Genomic DNA, 16,361 nt, shown 5'->3' with positions numbered 1-16,361 from the left:
GATTTACACAGACACACCTCCAGCTCTGCAGCTCCTATTGGCCTTCTTAGGACTCACCCCCCCCCCCTTCCTGGCAAACTCTAATGAGAGTGACAGAGAGAGAGAGCTGTGCATGATGTCATAAGCCTAGGCTAATGACCAGACAAGAAACAGGAAGTGGGCTGTATAAGGAATTTACTGTCAGAAAAAATAAAGTTTTAATATCCAAAGTTAAAACAACAACAAGTGCAGAAGATTTAATAGATGGAAAGATGAAAAATGTACTGAAGCCCACTTTAACCCTCTGCTCTGAGCACACAGCTTTGTAAGCCTGTGGAATACATGTACCGTATATACTCGAGTATATGCCGACCCGAATATAAGCCAAGGCACCTAATTTTACCACAAAAAAATGGGAAAACGTATTGACTCGGGTATAAGCCTAGGGGGTCCATCTGCATGCCTCACTGTGCCCATACCTCACTGTGCCCATGTGCATGCCTCACTGTGCCCATGCCTCACTGTGTCCATGCCTCACTGTGTCCATGCCTCACTGTGCCCATGCCTCACTGTGCCCATGACTAGACTGACGTTTAACATGGGAGTCTATGAAAGGGGTGCCCGGCTTTGAAAAATCGGTAATCCCCGGCCGTAGGTCCCCCAGACAACAAACGTTGCACACTTGTAGAGGAGAAATGGATCTATATGTGTGCTGAGTTTCGGGTCCAGGGGACCTACGACCGGCCGGTACCGGATCCCCAAAATCACAGGAGAAATTACTGTTTAACATGGGAGTCTATGGAAGGGGTGCCCAGGTTTGAAAAATCGGTGCTCCCCGGCCGTAGGTTCCCCCAGACAATCAACGTTGCACACTTGTAGGAGGAGAAAAGGAGCTATATGTGTGCTGAGTTTCGGGTCCAGGGGACCTACGACCGGCTGGTACCGGATCCCCAAAATCACCGGAGAAATTACTGTTTAACATGGGAGTCTATGGAAGGGGTGCCCGGATTTTAAAAATCGGTGTTCCCTGGCCGTAGGTCTTCCGGACAACAAACTTTGCACACTTCTAGAGAAAAAGTGGGGCTACATGTGTGCCAAGTTTGGGGTCCAGGGGACCTACGACCGGCCGGTACTGGGTCCCCAAAATCCAGGAGACCAGGCGCAAAAAGGTGAATCGAGTATAAGCCGAGGGGGGCATTTTCAGCACAAAACAATGCGCTGAAAAACTCGACTTATACTCGAGTATATACGGTACAGTTACCTGGCACAGGATTTGCATTTCTGCCCATCCAGTCCTGAGATATACACAGCCCTGCCATACCTACACCCTCATCTGTCAGGGCAGGAGACCTGACTTTTTTTTCTCTGCTGCAAATAAGTAATAAAAACAGGTCTTGTCCCTCCCCCTGTCTGTGATTGGACAGGTAAAGGATAAGCAGCAGACCGAGGAGTTCATCTCTCTGACACTTTGTTGTTCTGTCCTCCTATCAGAATGCTCCTTGTTAGCACACAAGAACAGCTAAATAACTGACTGGCTCCTTGTGCTGCATCCCCCCTGTTCCAGCCGGAGCTCTGCTTTGCAGGGATTGCAGGAGGTTGATAACGGGTCAAATTCAAGAATTTACAAATCTGCAAAAAAAAAAAAAGAAAAATACATTTATAGTAATGAATTTATAGATGCGTTATTTTGTGTCTTTTAGATGTGCCTGGAATTCAGCGTTCGTTTTCTGTAAAGTTATCAGCAGAGACCCCCAGGACCTCATAAGTGGCAGTCATGCATTCAAGAGCCTACCTTCTATTGGAACGGGATTATGAGGATCTGCAGAAGACCCCACTCTATGTGAGTGATTAGTTATATAATAGATGTATAATAGCATTGCAGAAAATACTTAGGCCCAGATTCTCGTAGATGGGCGTAAAACTGCGGCGGCGTAACGTATGTCATTTACGTTACGCCGCCGCAAGTTTTACAGGCAAGTGCTTTATTCACAAAGAACTTGCCTGTAAAGTTGCGGCGGCGTAGCGTAAATCCCCCGGCGCAAGCCCGCCTAATTCAAATGAGCCGGGTAGGGGGCGTAGAGCATTTAAATTAGGCGCGTTCCCGGCGCCGAACGTACTGCGCATGCGCCGTCCCTAAAATTTCCCGACGTGCAAGGAAGGCATTGGTTTTGACGTGAACTTAAATGGCGTCCAGCCCCATTCACGGACGACTTACGCAAACGACGTACATTTTAAAATTTCGACGCGGGAACGACGGCCATACTTAACATTGGTTGCCCCTCATATAGCAGGGGCAACTTTACGCGTCGCAAATCTAACGTAAACGTCGTAACTTCACTGCGTCGACCGCGCGTACGTTCGGGAATTCGCGTATTTTGCTAATTTGCATATACGACGGGGAAAACGACGGAGGCGACACCTAGCAGCAAAAAAAAAAATTGCATTTAAGATCCGACAGCGTAAGAGCCTTATGCCCCGTACACACCATCACTTTATGTGATGAAAAAAAACGACATTTTCTGTGAAGTAAAAAATGACGTTTTTGAAACTTCAATTTTCAAAGACGAAGTTGCCTACACACCATCGTTTTTTCACAATGTTCTAGCAAAGCGAGGTTACGTTCTCACCACTTTTTCCATTGAAGCTCGCTTCATAAGTAGCTTCTGGGCATGCGCGGGTGAAAAAACGTTGTTTTAAACGACGTTTTTTACTACACACGGTCAATTTCTGTGAAGTAAAAGTTGACGTTTTGAAAAACGACACATAAAATTGAAGCATGCTTCAAATTTTTTTGGTCGTTTTTTAGAAGACATAAAACGACGTTTTCCCCCACACACGGTCAATTAAAGTGACGTTTTTAAAAACGTCATTTTTTTTCATCACATAAAGTGATGGTGTGTACGGGGCATAAGAGTCAGACGCATAGATACGACGGCCCAGATTAGGACTTACGACGGCGTACATTGCGTTGCGCCGTCGTAAGCCCTTTCAGAATCTGGGCCTAAAGTGGTTGTAAACCTCAGACATGAAAAATGAACAAAGCACATCCCTCTATAGCCGTGATGGTGAACCTTGGCATCCCAGGTGTTTTGGAACTACATCTCCCATGATGCTCAGCTACACTGAAGAGTGCATGAGCATCATGGGAAATGTAGTTCCAAAACATCTGGGGTGCCAAGGTTCTCCATCACTGCTCTATAGTGTGTACTTGTTTCAGATGAAAGCACTAAGGCCCAGATTCTCAAAGGGCTTACGACGGCGCCATGTACGCCTTCGTAAGTCCTAATCTGGGCCGTCGTATCTATGCGACTGATTCTTAGAATCAGTTACGCATAGATAACCATTAGATCCGACAGGCGTAAGTCTCTTACGCCGTCGGATCTTAAATGCTATTTTTTTTTTGTCCGCTAGGTGTCGCCTCCGTCGTTTTCCCGGTCGAGTATGCAAATTAGCTAGATACGTGAATTCCCGAACGTACGCGCGGTCGACGCAGTAAAGTTACGACGTTTACGTTAGGCTTTTCCCGGCGTAAAGTTGCCCCTGGGTCTATGAGGCGCAACCAATGTTAAGTATGGCCGTCGTTCCCATGTCGAAATTTATAAATTTACGTTGTTTGCGTAAGTCGTGAATGGTGCTGGACGCCATTTACGTTCACGTCGAAACCAATGACGTCCTTGCGACATCATTTAGAGCAATGCACGCCGGAATATTTTTAGGGAACGCAGTTCGTTCGGCGTGGGGACGCGCTTCATTTAAATGAAACACGCCCCCTACCCGCCTAATTTGAATTAAGCGGGCTTACGCCGGGTGATTTACGCTACGCCGCCGCAACTTTACACGCAAGTGCTTTGTGAATAAAGCACTTGCATGAAAAACTTGCGGCGGCATTACGCCTGCCCAAATTTACTCCATTCTACGAGAATCTGGGCCTAAGTGTCATTTTTGTTTACTACCTCCTTCCCCTGAGCATGAATCACTTCTGAAATTTGTTTCTGACACCAAGAGAAAAATGGTGACAGGGAAGGGAGCTCCAGCACACAGCCTGTGATTGAGAGCCTTAGCTCTGTTCCTGTGTGCTGTGTGAGGAGGGGGTGGGGTGTCCCTTCCCTCCAATCAGCCCTCCGAGCTCTCCACACTGAGCTCTGTAGAGTATAACTTCAGCTCTCTGCCCCTTTTTTCTGAACTCTAATGGCGCGTACACACGACCGTTATTCATGTCGTGCAAAAAAATGATGTTTTTTTAGACGTGATTTGTCGTGATTCCTCTCAAGCCTGCCTTGCATACACACGTTTGTGAAAAAAAATGCTCTAGCAAAGCGCGGTGACGTACAACACGTACGACGGCACAATAAAGGGGAAGTTCCATTCGAATTGCGCCACCCTTTGGGCTGGCTTTTGATAGTTTCTCCGTCTCATAACTTGCTTCTGAGCATGCACGTTTCCCCCCCCCCCTCGTTAAAGCGTACACACAACCTTTTTTCGCGACGTGAAAAACAGCGAGAAAAAATAGAGCAGGTTCTAAAAAAAAAATCACCCATTTTTATCGTCAAGAAAAAAGCTCTGGAGCCTACACACGTTTTTCACGATCAGTTTTAAAAATTGAATTTTTCTCGTCATGAAAAACGGTCGTGTGTACGCGGCATCAGAGAAGCTTAAAAATTCTGCACCTTTAATGGATGTAGAGAAGAGAAGACCGCAGATAAACAGATACAACTTATGTAGGAGGATTTGTATTATCTCTGTGTATGACCTGAGGACAGTCACTAAGGGCTTACAACCACTTTAATCTTTAGAGTCCCAAAATAACAAGTAAAACCAACTGCTAATGTTCTTAAAGCTACCCAGTCAAGTCTCCAAAAAAATTACGATGTTACTGAACCCAGTAATATGAAAATAGTTCATCTACCCCCTCCACAGTGCCCACAGCTTATAAATCTTCTTTTTACATTAAAATATTGCCACTATATACCTTTTTCGCTGATCTGTATGCCACAATTACATGATAAACTGCAGAGTTTTCTCCAGTGCTGAGAGTTCAGGTAGGAGGAGATTTTCACTACAGCCTGTATACACGCCCACATGTGTGATGTCAATATCATGTGACCTGGCTAGCTCTGGGAACAAGGAAATGTTCTCTCCAGCATAAAAGACACAATTGAGCATGTGCAGGTTGGCTATTGCCTGTGTGTTAGCTGGTCTTCACCATGATGGACAGTGCAGGAGGGGGAGGATCAGAGAAGACAGGATCAAACAGCCTTTTTACACAATGCAGAGGATTAACCCTTTAGGTTCCACAGTGAGTATAACAAGCATGCTATGCTGCCTATACATTGGACAGAAATTCACATACACAGAATAAAATGTGTTTCCAATGTCTGATCACTTCATCTATCCAGAGAGTAACATCTGGGCAATATACTGTATAGAATAAAGTAATGTGTGTGTATAGATCACTCATTATAGGGGATTGTTCTGATATAAAGAAATGATTTGTATTTTAGGGTATTTCTGTAAGACCAGCAAGTGACGGCTTCCTGACATGGATAACCAAGATCCGAGGGCTGAAGGACTCCATTTGGGAAGGTTTGTATTCATCTCTTCATTATCTGTCTGTCTATCTATCTATCTGTCTGTCTGTCTGTCTGTCTGTCTGTCTGTCTGTCTGTCTATCTATCTATCAATAGCTGAGGTTGGGGGGCAAATTGCATTTGCTCAGGTGTCCTATTGAGACTTTTAGCCAGATTCATAGAGAGTTACGCCGGCGTATCAGTAGATACGCCGTCGTAACTCTGAATCTACGCCGGCGTTAATTTAAGCGTATTCTGGAAACCAGATACGCTTAAATTAGGCTAAGATACGAGCGCCGTAAGTCTCCTACGCCATTGTATCTTAAAGTGTAATTTTTAGGCTGGCCGCTAGGTGGCGCTTCCGTTGAGTTTGGTGTAGAATATGTAAATGAGTAGATACGCCGATTCACGAACGTACGTGCGCCCGTCGCAGTAAAGATACGCCGTTTCTGTACGAGATACGCTGCGTAAAGATAAAGCTGCCCCCTAGGAGGCGTAGTCAATGTTAAGTATGGCCGTTGTTCCCGCGTCGAAATTTGAAAATTTTACGTCGTTTGCGTAAGTCGTCCGTGAATGGGGGCTAGATGTAATTTACGTTCACGTCGAAACCAATACGTCCTTGCGGCGAACTTTGGAGCAATGCACACTGGGATATGTCCACGGACGGCGCATGCGCCGTTCGTAAAAAAACGTCAATCACGTCGGGTCACCCGCCATTAACATAAAACACGCCCCCTCATCCTCATTTGAATTAGGCGCGCTTACGCCGGCCCCATTTACGCTACGCCGCCGTAAGTTAGGAGGCAAGTACTTTGTGAATACAGTACTTGCCTCTCTGACTTAAGGCGGCGTAGCGTAAATACGATACGCTACACCGCCTTAAAGATACGCGGATCTACCTGAATCCGGCTATTTGTCTATCAATTTGTAGGATGGTGTATGTAGACTGGAAGGGAAGTGTTTTTTTTTTTTTTTAATGCCACTTGCATATTATGAGAGGTTTGGGTATCACAAAGTCTGCTTTGTCTATCTGGGGCAGATCCTCAAAGAAATTACGCCGGCGTATCTCTTGATACGCCGCGGAATTTCAAATTTGGCGCGTCGTATCTTTGTTTTGGTATCCACAAAACAAGATACGATGGCATCTGTGTTAGATCCGACAGGCGTACATCTTCGTACGCCGTTGGATCTTAGATGCAATTTTTCGGCTTCCACTGGGTGGCGTTCCCGTCGTAATCCGCGTCGAGTATGCAAATTAGCTATTTCCAACAATCCACGAACGTACGCGCGGCCGTCGCATTTTTTTACGTCGTTTCCGTTCGGCTTTTTCCCGCGTATAGTTAAAGCTGCTATATGGTGGCGTACTCAATGTTAAGTATGGCCATCGTTCCCGCGTCTAATTTTGAAAGTTTTACGTCGTAAGTCGTCCGTGAACGGGGCTGGACGCCATTTACGTTCACGTTGAAAACAATGACGTCCTTGCAACGTCATATGGAGCAATGCACCCTGGGGGTTTTTACGGACGGCGCATGCGCAGTTCATTCGGCGCGGGGACGCGCTTCATTTAAATGAAACACGCCCCCTACCCGCCCAATTTGAATTCCGCCGCGAGAGATACACTACGCCGCCGTAACTTACGGCGCAAATTCGTTGAGGATTCAAACCAACTCAAAGTAAGTTACAGCGGCGTAGCGTATTTGACATCTGCGCCGGGCGCAGCGTATGTATGTGGATCTGCCCCTCTGTGTCTATCCTTCCATCCACCTACTCATCCATCCATCTAACCATCCATTAATTCTTCCATCTGTCTATTTATCCAGTTCCAGCCATCTAACCATCCATCCATCTATCCAGCCATTTATTCACCAAGCCATCTATCCATCTACCATCTATTCATCCTTCCATCCAACCATCCATCCATTCGTTCTTCCTTCCATTCAACCATCCTTCCTTTCTTCAAGCCATCTACCCATCTGTCCATCCATCCATCCATCCATCTAACTATCCATGAATCCTTCCATCCATCTGATCGTCCAGCCATCTAACCATCTAACCACCCATCCTTCCATCCATATAGCTATTTATCCATCCAATTTTCCATCCGTCTATGCATTTTTTCAATTACCATCTATTCATCCTTCCCTCCATCCATCCAACAATCCATCTTTCCATCCATCTATTCATCCTTCATTCCATCCATCCAACAATCTATCCATCCAACCATTCTTCCTTCAAGCCATCTATTCATCCTTCATTCCATCCATCCAACAATCCATCCTTCCAACCATCTATTCATCCTTCATTCTATCCATCCATCCATCCAATAATCCATCCTTCCATCCATCTATTCATCCTTCATTCTATCCATCCATCCAATAATCCATCCTTCCATCCATCTATTCATCCTTCATTCCATCCATCCAACAATCCATCCTTCCATCCATCTATTCATCCTTCATTCCATCTATCCATCCATCCATCCATCCATCCAATAATCCATCCTTCCATCCATCTATTCATCCTTCATTCCATCCATCCAATAATCCATCTATTCATCCATCATTCCATCCATCCAACCATTCTTCCTTCAAGCCATCTATCCATCTGTCCATCCATCCATCTAACTATCAATGAATCCTTTCATCTATCTATTCGTACAGCCATCTAACCACCCATCTTTCCATTCATATAGCTATTTATCCAGCCATTTACTCATCCGTCCATGCATTTTTCCATATACCATCTATACATCCTTCCTTCCAACAATCCATCCTTCCATCTATCTATTCATCCTTCCTTCCATCCATCCAATAATCCACCCTTCCATTCATCTATTCATCCATCATTCCATCTATCCAACAATTCATCCTTCCATCCATCTATTCATTATTCCTTCCATCCAATAATCCATCCATCTATTCATCCTTCATTCCATCCATCCATCTAAAAATCCATCCTTCATTCCATCCATCTATCCATCCATCCAACAACCCATCCATCTATTCATCCATAATTCCATCCATCCATCCAACAATTAATCCTTCTATCCATCTATTCACCCTTCCTCCCATCCATCCAATAATACATCCTTTTTCAATCCATCTATTTATTCTACATTCCATCCATCCATCCAACAAACAATCTTTCCATCCATCTATTTATCCTTGATTTCATCCATCCATCCATCTATTCATCCTTCATACAATACATCCTTCCATCCATCTATTCACCCTTGCTCCCATCCATCCAACAATACATCCTTCCATCCATCCATCCATCCTTCCATCCATCTATTCATCCTTCATTCCATCCATCCATCCTTCCATCCATCTATTCATCCTTCATTCCATCCATCCATCCATCCTTCCATCCATCTATTCATCCTTCATTCCATCCATCCATCCTTCCATCCATCTATTCACCCTTGCTCCCATCCATCCAACAATCCATCCTTCCATCCATCCATCTATTCATTCTTCCATCCAACCATCCCTTCTTCAAACCATCTATCTATCCATCCATTTTTCCATCCATCCATCTAGCTTTTTCCTTGCTACTCCTGCAGTTGTAAAAAAAAAATATGTTATTGTATTTTTTTTACTGTAATATCTATCTATCTATCTATCTATCTATCTATCTATCTATCTATCTATCTATCTATCTATCTATCTATCTATCTATCTATCTATGTATCTATCTATCTATCTATCTATCTATCTATCTATCTATCTATCTATCTATCTATCTATCTATCTATCCCCTCTTTTCTCTTCACAAAGAATAGGCTGCCGTAATACCCCCTATCATGGGAAATATCACATGTTACGTAACATACGCGTTTTACTGCTACACTGTGAATTTGCTGTGATAGGATTAGGGTTCCCCTTTAATTTCTGGTGGGAATACAGCAGAATCCCTCTTAATGATGTAATGAGTATTCAGTGCCGGCCAGAGACCAACTTCAGAGGAGATTCTGTCAGCAGATATTTCTCTGGAGGAAACACAGCTCTGGATAATGACTGTCTAATAGAAAACATTCTGACGTTCTCTTCCTCTTCACATAGAGCTAGAAGAAGAGCTCTGGACTCCTGTGAACGATCGCTGTTCAGAGGACAGGCCGCTGAGCTGATAATCCGGCCGGCAGACAAACCAGAGCAGAAAAGCGCCGGATGAAAACTTCCCGACGGGGCGCCACTGTGACGCTTTACACTTTAAGAAAATGACTGCAAATCTCTTCTTTTCCTTTCATTCCCAGGGGCGGCTCTCCAGGTCTCCTTGTCATACACAGAAGAATACAACAACTTCCCCCCGACTGTAACATTCAACACGATCCCATTTCACCCCAATGGTAAGAACATCATCAATAGTAAGGCGGGCCTAGAGCCTAATGTTACCATAACACTCAGGGCAGCCATCACACATTTTGGGGCCCCTTATACAGCTTCAGGCAGGGCCCCCCTGGAGCTGAGCACCGGGGGGGGGGGGGGGGGGGTTGCTGAAAAAAACAAGTGTAATCTCGTCTCTCCTGATGCGAAATAATTAGGGGGGGGGGGCTGGGGACCATAGGGCCCCTTACAGGTGTAATGCAAAAAAAAAACGGGAGGGGGGCCGGCCGTACCTGTATGGGGCCCTGGGGACCATTGGGACCCTTACCAGTGTAATTCAAAAAATAAATACAATTAAAAAAAACGGGAGAGGGACCAGCCGGGCCTGTAAGGGGCCCTGGGGACCATAGGGCCCTTTTACAGGTGTAGTGCAAAACAAAAAAAACAGGAGGGGGGCTGGCCGGGCCTGTATGGGGCCCTGGGGACCATTGGGACCCTTACCAGTGTAATGCAAAAAAAAAAAAAGACCATTGGGACCCTTACCAGTGTAATGCAAAAAATAAATAAAATTTAAAAAAACGGGAGAGGGGCCAGCCGGGCCTGTAAGGGGCCCTGGGGACCATTGGGCCCCTTACAGGTGTAATGCAAAAAAAAATGTGAGGAGGGTCAGTCGGGCCTGTATGGGGCCCTGGGGACCATTAGGACCCTTACCAGTGTAATGCAAAAAATAAATAAATAAAATAAAATAAACGGTAGAGGGGCCAGCCGGGCCTTTAAGGGGCCCTGGGGACCATTGGGCCCCTTACAGGTGTAATGCAAAAAAAAAAATGGGAGGGGGGCCGGGCCGGGCCTGTATGGGGCCCTGGGGACAATTGGGACCCTTACCAGTGTAATGCAAAAAATAAATAAATAAAATAAAAAAAACGGAGCCCTGGGGACCATTGGGCCCCTTACAGGTGTAATGCAAAAAATAAATTAATAAAATTAAAAAAACGGGAGAGGGGCCAGCCGGGCCTGTATGGGGCCCTGGGGACCATGGGGCCCTTTACAGGTGTAATGCAAAAAAAAAAACGGGAGGGGGGCTGGCCGTGCCTGTATGGGGACCATTGGGACCCTTACCAGTGTAATGCAAAAAATAAATAAAATTTAAAAAAACGGGAGAGGGGCCAGCCGGGCCTGTAAGGGGCCCTGGGGACCATTGGGCCCCTTACAGGTGTAATGCAAAAAAAAAGACCATTGGGACCCTTACCAGTGTAATGCAAAAAATAAATAAAATCTAAAAAAAACAGGAGAGGGGCCAGCCGGGACTTTAAGGGGACCTGGGGACCATTGGGCCCCTTTACAGGTGTAATGCAAAAAAAAAACGGGAGGAGGGCCAGCCGGGCCCCTTACAGGTGTAATGCCTGTACCCCCCTGATGGCGGTCCCGATAACACTATTGAGACTCTTCTTCAGAGCAATAAATTGATGCAAAGGTAATGCGCTCGGCTGGTTGGTCGCCCTCTGTTTTCTTTCATTTTAGAGCATGACATGTTAGGTATCTATTAACTCAGCGTAACATCATCTTTCATATTATAAAAAAAAATTGGGCTGACTTTACTATTTTTTTTTATTATTCATTAATCACTTAAGGACCTTGCCCCTTTTTGCAATTCGGCACTGAGTCGCTTTAACGGACAATTGCGCGGTCGTGTGACGTGGCTCCTAAACAAAATTGGCATCCTTTTTTACCCACTGCGGCTTTTATTTTTTGCGCTATAAACAAAAATAGAGCGACAATTTTGAAAAAAAAAAACATTGGGCCAGATTCACAAAAGAGATACAACGGCGTATCTCCTGATAAGACGGCCAATCTCCTGATACGCCGTCGTATCTCTGAGATACGATTGTCGTATATCTGCGCCTGATTCATAGAATCAAGTTACGCATAGATAGCCCTAAGATCCGACAGGTGTAACTGTGTTACACCGTCGGATCTTAGGCTGCAATTCTAGGCTGGCCGCTAGGTGGCGATTCCATTGCGGTCGGCGTAGAATATGCAAATGACTAGTTACGCTGATTCACGAACATCCGCTTTTCCCGTCGATCTAAATTTACGTCGTTTCCGTAGAGATGCGTCGCGTAAAACTAAGCATGCCCTCTAGGTGGTGTAACTAATGTTAAGTATGGCCGTCGTTCCCGCGTCGAAATTTTCGATCGGGTCTGCAGGTCCCGCGGCCACAGTCACGGAGCTTCGGAACGGGTCGCGTGCACGCGCCGGCGACCCCACGGCTGGGCTTAAAGGGCAATTTACAGGTACATGGATGTGCCCAGCCGTGCCATTCTGCTGAAGTATATCGGCGTGAAGGGGTCCTTAAGTGATTAATATTGATTGGACCCTGGACAAAAAAAATCATGGGTGTCCCCCCGCCCCGTGCAAATTCGCTCTCTACATGCTCTGAGACATACAATAAATATCAGCTAGTTTTAAAATCAATTTATCAGTTTACTGGATCAGACAGTGATTGTGATTGATTGCCAGAGGTTACAGCATATCATTACCACTTACTGACTGGTTGCTAGAGGTTACAGCACACATTATGGCTCACTGATTAGTTGCTAGAGGTTACAGCACATCATCTCCTCACTGCAGAGGGGCATGATATACATATGAATGCCGCCGGCCGCCACTATTCATATATAAATGCTCCCATTATTTGCATATGAATGACGGTTATTTACATGTAAACACAGGGTCTGCAGGTGAGTCATCTGTACACAACAATAGGGCAGAGCTGGGCAGCATTAGGCGCAGGACTTCACACTGACATATCAGGACACAGCACAGGACTAAAACTTCAAGGGACAAGGGAATTTAAACTGGGATAGTTGACAAGTATGAGGCAGCTGCTTTGGGCCCCACAACAATGACAGGGCCCAGGTCAGGTTCCCCTTTTGCCCCAGCCTTAAAGATGGCCCTGTGTTAGAGATGAATTGGTTAAACCTCTGATCCATCTCGGGAGTCACAGGGCTAGATTCAGGTAGGGGTGCACATTGTTACGGCGGCGCAGCGTACGTATTTACGATACGCCGCCGTAAGTTAGAGAGGCAAGTGCTGTATTCACAAAGCACTTGCCTTCTAAGTTACGGCGGCGTAGCATAAATGGGGTCGGCGTAATTCGGCGTAATTCAAATGTGGATGAGGGGGCGTGTTTTATGTTAATTCTTGGTGACCCCGACGTGATTGATGTTTTTCCCGAACGGCGCATGCGCCGTCCGTGGAATTTCCCAGTGTGCATTGCTCCAAAGTACGCCGCAAGGACGTCATTGGTTTCGACGTGAACGTAAATTACGTCCAGCCCTATTCGCGAACGACTTACGCAAACAACGTAAAAAATTCAAATTTCGACGCGGGAACGACGACCATACTTAACATTGCGTGCGCCTCCAAATAGCAGGAGTAACCTTACGCCGAAAAAGACTAACGTAAACGACGTAAAAAAATAGCGCCGGGCGTACGTAAATTTGTGAATCGGCGTATCTAGGTCATTTGCATATTCTACGCAGAAAACGACGGAAGCGCCACCTAGCGGCCAGCGTAAATATGCACCCTAAGATACGACGATGTAAGAGACTTACGCCAGTCGGATCTTAGGCCTTGTACACACGACCGAACATGTCCGCTGAAACTGGTCCGCGGACCAGTTTCCGCGGACATGTTCGGTCGTGTGTACGGCCGACCGGACAGTTTTCCGGCCTAGCGGACAGGTTTCCATCGGACAAAAGTTTCTTAGCATGCTAAGAAACTTGTCCGCTGGGAGCCTGTCCGTCGGACATGTCCGATGGTCAGTACGATTTATCGGACATGTCCGCTCGCCCGAAATCCCACGCATGCGTCGAAGTGATTCGACGCATGCGTGGAAGCATTGAACTTCTGCGTCAGAGAACGTCGGTGTCGTATACGTCACCGCGTTCTCTGTCCGCGGGGATTTTGGTCTGATGGTGTGTACAACCATCAGACCAAAATCTCCGAGCGGACATGTCCGATGAAAACGGTCCGCGGACCGTTTTCATCGGACATGTTTGCCCGTGTGTACGAGGCCTCAGGCTAATGTCGGCGTATCTTGCTTTCTGAATACAGAAAAAAGATACGCCGGCGCAGCTTTGAATTTACGCGGCGTATCTATAGATAAGCCGGCGTAATTCATTGCTGAATCTAGCCCTCAGACTCCAGACACTCCTCTGGTGCAAACACAGATTAATAATAGAGACAAGCCCTGATATAATCCACAGTTATGTACTGTTGCTTTTCAGGAACTTGTCGGCTTCTTTCTTGTAATGCAGATTGGAGACGAAACATACAAGGAGGAGCGCAGAATCCTATTTCATGTGGATTTGGTGTAATCATCCGCAGATGTCACCTCCACCTTCCGTGTTTTCGGTGTGCAGATTGCAGTACGTTGGGAGTACATTGGGAGTTGCGGTGGTGCATCGTAGATGGATTACAGAAGTGTTGGTCAACTTTCTTGATATGCGGGGTCACAAGGGTGCTTCTCGACATCACCAAAGGGCTGCACATAAAATTCAGTGAACACTCAGTGTCAGAAACAACAGACACAACAGGATATAGAGACTGTGGCCATAGTACCAGAGATGGTCAGAGACTGTGACCACAGTACCGGAGATGGTCAGAGACTGTGGCCATGGTACAGGAGATGTCAGAGACTGTGACCATGGTACAGGACATGGTCAGAAACTGTTGACATGGTACAGGAGATGGTCAGAGACTGTGGCCATGGTACAGGACATGGTCAGAAACTGTTGACATGGTACAGGAGATGGTCAGAGAGTGGGGCCATGGTACAGGAGATGGTCAGAGTCAGAGACTATGGCCATGGTACAGGAGATGGTCAGAGACAGTGGCCATGGTATGGGAGATGGTCAGAGACTGCGGCCAAGGTACGGGAAATGGTCAGAGACTGTGGCCATAGTACGGGAAATGGTCAGAGACTGCGGCCATGGTACGGAAAATGGTCAGAGACTGCGGCCACGGTATGGGAGATGGTCAGAGACTGCGGCCAAGGTACAGGAAATGGTCGTGGCCATGGTTACGGAAAATTGTCAGAGACTGTGGCCATGGTACGGGAAATGGTCAGAGACTGCTGGCTTGGTACGGAAAATGGTCAGAGACTGAGGCCATGGTACAGAAGATGGTCAGAGACTGCGGCCATGGTACAGGAGATGGTTAGAGACTGCGGACACAGTACAGGAGATGTTCAGAGACTGTGGCCATGGTACAGGAGATGGTCAGAGACTGTGGCCATGGTACGGGAGATGGTCAGAGACTGCAGCCATGATATGGGAGATGGTCAGAGACTGCAGCCATGGTACGGTAGATGGTCAGAGACTGCAGCCATGGTACGGGAGATGGTCAGAGACTGCGGTCATGGTACAGAAGATGGTCAGAGACTGTGGGCATGGTACGAGAGATGGTCAGAGACTGCGGCCACAGTACAGGAGATGGTCAGAGACTGCGGCCATGGTACAGCAGATTATATGAGACTGCAGATGTCATGGTACAAAAGATGGAGACTGCAGACAGGATACAGCTGGTCAGACACTGCAAACATGTTGTTGGAGGCTGAGGACATGCTTCTGGAGACATATTAGATGAGACTGCTAGAAATAGGGAAACACAGTTTGGTGTCTGCTGGGGCCCAGAGGACCGCACAAAAAATGCAAAAGGGCTGCATGTGGCCCCCAGGATACAGTTTGGGCCCCAGGCCAGGGCATTATAGAAAACACTTGAATGGAGTTCTCTTCTCTGCGTTTAAGCAACTTATAGGACCAATCCACCCAAAAGTGATTTTTATTTTAGAGCGCCACTTTGTGTAATCAGGATCTGGCTGTCTATTCGTGGTTTTTGCAGCCACCCCTTTGCTGACATGGCACAGGACATGTATGTCATCATGGGGCCGCTGCACAACCCAGAGAGAGACAGATGACACCCCCTGGCGATGGCAGAAGAAGATGATGGGCAAAGCAGCAGATCCCTAGAGATCACAGCTGGATCGCCAGGGGTGTGAGGATATATAAATGTATATTTTTATTTTTATTTTGCATTACTCTGCTATACAGATAAGAGAGGAAGGGAAAAAAAAAAAAAAAAGGAGGGGGGGGGGGGGACAATTCTCTTTTATATTATATAGAAAGGAAAAACTAGGTCAAAGTTTTAGGCAAATAAGCAAGTAAAATGTTAAGTAGCAATATTTCAATCTTTTTAAAGTTATGCAATGTGAATGGAAACATGCGAGACATGTAGAATTGTAGAGTAGGCAGTGTCCCAAATTGGCTGCAAAAGTGGAAATATCATTTTTAGTCCATGTACCTGGCAGTTAGAATCATATAAAGCCTGATTGTTTTTACAGAGATTCTACATTTTTTTTTCGTATAATGTTGTGGAACCATTTAACAACCAATTAGCGCTTAGCAGGGTTTTTCTGTAATAGCCG

The 16,361-nt window shown here is 46.1% G+C and overlaps 1 protein-coding gene across 1 annotated transcript in view; it reads left to right on the top strand.

The window, feature by feature from the left end:
• Window positions 1-1,683: 1,683 nt before the first annotated feature.
• UBE2U (ubiquitin conjugating enzyme E2 U) overlaps window positions 1,684-16,361 on the top strand; it is a 49,208-nt gene continuing 34,530 nt past the window's right edge. Inside the window, exons 1-3 of the mRNA XM_040360773.1 lie at window positions 1,684-1,819; window positions 5,481-5,562; window positions 9,802-9,894. Coding sequence (XP_040216707.1) covers window positions 1,754-1,819; window positions 5,481-5,562; window positions 9,802-9,894 — 241 coding nt within the window. The 5' untranslated portion in view covers window positions 1,684-1,753. The remainder of the gene's footprint in view (window positions 1,820-5,480; window positions 5,563-9,801; window positions 9,895-16,361) is intronic.

This window comes from Rana temporaria, chromosome 7, assembly GCF_905171775.1.
Source record: "Rana temporaria chromosome 7, aRanTem1.1, whole genome shotgun sequence".
Lineage (NCBI taxonomy): Eukaryota > Metazoa > Chordata > Amphibia > Anura > Ranidae > Rana > Rana temporaria.
Note: the sequence above shows the minus strand (reverse complement) of the source record. Positions and strands in the feature narration are given on the sequence as shown.